We start from the raw sequence: 4,918 nt of genomic DNA, 5'->3' as shown, positions 1-4,918 counted from the left end.
GGCACGCGCCCAGGCCCAGAGCCCCCGCGTGCGCGCCGGCGGGCCCCACCCTGCGCCCGGGAGGAAGTGGGGCCTGGCGCTTCCCGCCCAGGCCCCGCCAGCCAGAGGCCTGCCGCCGGCGTGACCGCGGCGGGAGCAGGGCGGGGCGACCCGCCGTCTGCGCACGCGCGCCGGGAGCCCGCTCTCAGAGCCGGCGCACGAGGTCCCGCGGCCCCGGCGTGCGTGCGTGCGTGCGCGCTCCCGGGCGGCCTCCCACGTGAGCCGCCGCGGACACCGCCCCGGCGGTACGTGCAGGGCAGGCCACCCTAGGCCCGCCGGGGAGCGTGCGTGCGCGCGCGCGCGAGCCACGTGGTAGGCGCCGCGCCGTTGGCCCCGCCCCGCGCAGGCCCCGCCCCCGCGGCCCCGCCCCGCCCGCGCGCCGGCGTCGGCTGCGTCTCCGGCATTTGAATTGCGCTTCCGCCATCTTTCCAGCCTCAGTCGGACGGGCGCGGAGACGCTTCTGGAAGGTAGCGGCGGGGAGGCCGGCCGGGCGGGCCGCGCCGGGCGTGGCGGCGGGGCCGGGGCGCGGGCCGCGCCGGGGCGGCTGGGGCCGGGCTGCGGGGGGCGGCGGGCCGGGCGGAGGCGGTTGGCGGGGCCGGGCCGGGCCGGGGCCGGGGTCGGGGCCGGGATCGGGGCCGGGGCTGGGCCGGGGCTGGGCCGGGGCCGGAGCGGGGCCGGAGCGGGGCCGGAGCGGGGCCGGGCCGCCGCCGGGCCGCCGCCATCCGCGCCTCAGGCCGCCCGCCGCCATGGCGCCCAGGCGGGCGGGCCGCTTTGTGGGCGCACGTGGGCCGCAGCTCGCTGTCCTCTTGCAGAAGACGCCGCGATGGCCGCGCAGGGAGAGCCCCAAGTGCAGTTCAAAGTAGGTGCGGGCGGCGGGCGGGCGGGCGGGCGGGCGCGCGCGCGCGGGCCTTTGTGCGCGGCCGCGTCCCAACTCTGGCTCCCGCAGCTGGTGCTGGTCGGCGACGGCGGCACCGGGAAGACGACCTTCGTGAAGCGCCACCTGACCGGCGAGTTCGAGAAGAAGTATGTAGGTAGGTGGGCGCCGGGCGGCGGGCGGCGGGGCGGCCGCGCGTCCGCGCGCTCACGGCCCTGCCGTTGCAGCCACGCTGGGCGTCGAGGTGCACCCGCTCGTGTTCCACACCAACCGGGGCCCCATCAAGTTCAACGTCTGGGACACGGCCGGCCAGGAGAAGTTCGGCGGCCTGCGGGACGGCTACTACATCCAAGGTGGGCGCGGGGCCCGGGCGGCCGGCGGCGCGGGGCTGCTTGCTGTGTCATGCCGGGCGCGGTGCTCGCAGGGCCGCGGCGCGGGGCCTGACACAATGGCAGGCGGCGGGATGGGCGCCTCCCCGCGCGTGGTGCTGTTGCCGAGGGGACCTGAGCGGGCGGCTCCGCCAGGCCGGAGGAGCCGGGTTCTCTGGACGGGTGGGAGACTAGCAGGCTGCCGCCTGACGGCCTGCGCCGAGTTTTCCTGGGACTTAAAAAATTGCCAAGGGCAGGGTGCCCGTTGGGTCAGAGCGAGTAGAAATGAATCGAGTCTCACTCTCCCGGTGAAGGATTCTGGGGAGCCCCAGCACGTGGTGTGCTTTCCTAAACCTGGGGGTTTAACACGCACCTCCCCCACCCCCGAGCTTTTTTTAGCCCGCGAGTGGTATTGTTTTGTGGGTGGTCTGCCTCGCGGACTGTCCGGTCAGTCCCGCCGGTCAGTGCCGGTTGGAAGGGCTCACTGGGCTGTTCCTACTGTGCGCCTGGTGTCCCGGTGTGCGCAGTCATTGGAGGGCCTCCCTAGCAATGCGGCCCCCGCCTTGAGAAGCCGGTTCCCTGGAGTGCTCATTCATTCATTTCAGGTTGTTTGAGACTGAGGGAGTCTGGGAGATGAGGGGAGGGATTTGAGAGGGGAAGCTGGTCTTCCAGGCTCTCTTGGGAAGAAATCAGTGTGATAGTCACAGTGCCGTGACTTTTAGAATTGGAAGGGACCTTGGGGTTGCGTGGAGATGACTCAGACCCAGAATCGGCCTGATTCTGAGTTTCTTCATCGATGTGCTGAACTCCTGGCTTTGTGCCCCGAATTTGTTTTTCAGCCCAGTGTGCCATCATAATGTTCGATGTGACATCCAGAGTGACCTACAAGAACGTGCCGAACTGGCATAGAGACCTGGTGCGCGTGTGTGAAAACATCCCCATCGTGCTGTGTGGCAACAAAGTGGACATCAAGGACAGGAAAGTTAAGGCAAAGTCCATTGTCTTCCACCGAAAGAAGAATCTTCAGGTACTTGCCGAAGCTGGGCCCTGGCAGAGTGCGTTGGTCCTGGGCCCGCTCTGTGACTGGTGGGTGGGTGGGTGGGAAGGGTGACCGCAGCCTGGTCCGTGCTTGCTCGATTGCTGTTTGAGTAGTGGATTTTCCTCTCTGTTCCGACAGTACTATGATATTTCGGCCAAAAGTAACTACAACTTTGAAAAGCCCTTCCTCTGGCTTGCCAGAAAGCTCATCGGAGACCCCAACTTGGAGTTCGTGGCCATGCCCGCTCTTGCCCCACCAGAGGTGGTCATGGACCCGGCCTTGGCGGCGCAGTATGAGCATGACTTAGAGGTACCGTGCGCCTTGCGTCGGGCTGGTTGTGTCCCTGGCGGGGCCCAGCCGCGTTGTGAACCTCTTGCCTCCTTCCCTAGGTTGCTCAGACGACTGCTCTCCCCGACGAGGACGACGACCTGTGAGTGCGTGAAGCTGGAGCCCGGCGTCAGAAGTCTAGTTTTATAGGCAACTGTCCTGTGATGTCAGCGGTGCAGCGTGTGTGCCACTCTTATTACCTAGCTAAGCAGAACATGTGCTTCATCTGTGGGATGCTGAAGGAGATGAATGGGCTTCGGAGTGAATGTGGCAGTTTAAAAAAATACCTTCATTTTTTTGGACCTCTGCATATTTAGCTGTTTTGGAACGCAGTTGTTCTCTCTCAAGTTTCAAATCCAAGACTGCTAACAGTCACATCACAACATTCAGTGGTGGACTCTTGTTTGTTACTGTCATTCCCATTCCTTTTCGTTTAGAATCAGAATAAAGTTGTATTTCAAATATCTCAGCAAGCGAACTCATCCCTTGTTTATGAGCATTTTAAAATCACTGGAATTGGAAAACAATGCCATGTTATGATTAAATCAGGTTACCTGTTAACTGCCGGTTAATTGGAAATCTATAATTTCTCCTTATGTCTACTTTGTATGTATTTGAATCATGTCACAAAACTAGGCATGACAGGCAATGAGTTGAGGTAGAAGTGTTAGTCTGGTTCATCTTGGCCAGGTGGTGTCCCTGGGGAAGACCTGTCAAACAAGTGATGGGTGATTTGTACATACAAGTAGCTATTTTAAGCGTTATAGTTGCTTTTACGACAAAGGAAACCATGTTTTAATGTACACCTTCAAATTTGGACAGTGTGGTTCATAATGGCAGCTTGAGAGGGTTCTCTATTAAAAAATGAAAATAAATTTGTATTTGATTTTTGTTTAAATGTCAGGTGTTTAAATGTGAAGTTGATAATTCTAGGGGGATGTCCCGATGCTGCTCACAAGGTTCCCAAGCTTTAAAGAAGTCTTGAATGGGTGAGGACACTCAGTGTCGGGTGATGGAGTGGAGGGTGTCTAGAGGCAAGAGGGTGAAGAGAACAGGAACAGTGGCAGTGGGGAGCAGGTTCCAGAATTGGCTTCTGTTGGACTGAGCCTTTAGTCTGTCTGCGTCAGGTGTCCTCCTCCATGAGTTGAGGCCTCCTTACTCCAGGAGTTGGTCCTGTAACTGGGGAGTCAAACAAGCGCCGGGCTCCACCCTGGTCCAGTTCCCCAAGCTTTCCTTAGGTGTCCTTAGACAGTTACCTTCTCAGCTTAACGGGTAGAGAGGGTCGTTTAAATGGGGAAGTGGGACGGGTGAAAGTAATACCATACAACTTAGCTTCTGTATAAACTGGCATCAATAGATTTCATTTAAAGATCTGAATCGCTGTGTATGCTATGCTATATTCAGAACCAGAGTTCATCAGCCTGTGTGAGATGTGAAGTTTTTTCCCCATAATTGGGATGATCATTCAGAAATTTTGAATTGAATATAAGGTATATGTGATGTTTGTAACCTTATGTAGAATGCAAGTACCATATTGATAATTCTGGATCCTATTATGTAACAGTTAAAATTTGGAAGCTTTGTTTAACAGGTGGGAAAGGATTTACAGATCATTGGAAGAAATAATTATTGCAAAATATATTGCTTCTACTCTGCCTGGATCTTCTCAGTCATCTCTAGTATTTGCCATAGGAACTAACTGCAGAGGCCATTTTGGGGTGATGGGATGGGGTACAATCCAGTCCAGATTATATTGAAGGGGAAGTGTTTCCCTTTTGTTTTCTTGAAATTGTGTCCAGTGGGGAAGACGATTTCATACTGAACAGTACCGTGAACTAGTAATAGTTTATTAAAGTCTTGAAATTGTGTCCAGTGGGGAAGACGAATTTCATACTGAACAGTACCGTGAACTAGTAATAGTTTATTAAAGCAAAGTTGCAGACAACAGGCTTAGTTGATGTGCTTTGTACAGACAGGATGTGGGTTAGGAATGATAGGGTTTGGGCCGGAGCCAGTAAAAACTGGCACAGTGGGTCTTGTAGTTAAGAGATGTCCAGGAAAGAGCAAGACTCCGCTTCCCAAGAGCACTTGGGATTCTGGACTGGTCGTGCACACCTGGAGCGAGTGGAGTAGAATTTCTGGATCCTTTGTGGAGATTTCCAGAATGCAGGAGATAGTGTTGAAGTTGAGTATCACCTTGGGCTGCTTGGGTTACAGCATCAGCAGCGTGAGGACGTTACTGATAGATGCAGTGCCTGGACGAGGGCAGGT

At 57.4% G+C, this 4,918-nt stretch overlaps 1 protein-coding gene across 1 annotated transcript; it reads left to right on the top strand.

The window, feature by feature from the left end:
- The first annotated feature begins 408 nt into the window (after window positions 1-408).
- On the top strand, window positions 409-4,308 carry RAN (RAN, member RAS oncogene family). Its single transcript, XM_062182395.1, has 7 exons — window positions 409-506; window positions 852-898; window positions 986-1,070; window positions 1,141-1,266; window positions 2,121-2,308; window positions 2,459-2,629; window positions 2,710-4,308. The coding sequence occupies exons 2-7, from the start codon at window positions 863-865 to the stop codon at window positions 2,752-2,754; spliced, it is 651 nt and encodes a 216-aa protein (XP_062038379.1). The 5' UTR covers window positions 409-506; window positions 852-862; the 3' UTR covers window positions 2,755-4,308.
- The last annotated feature ends 610 nt before the right edge of the window (window positions 4,309-4,918 follow it).

The sequence above is a fragment of the Lepus europaeus genome, chromosome 23 (assembly GCF_033115175.1).
Source record: "Lepus europaeus isolate LE1 chromosome 23, mLepTim1.pri, whole genome shotgun sequence".
Lineage (NCBI taxonomy): Eukaryota > Metazoa > Chordata > Mammalia > Lagomorpha > Leporidae > Lepus > Lepus europaeus.
Note: the sequence above shows the minus strand (reverse complement) of the source record. Positions and strands in the feature narration are given on the sequence as shown.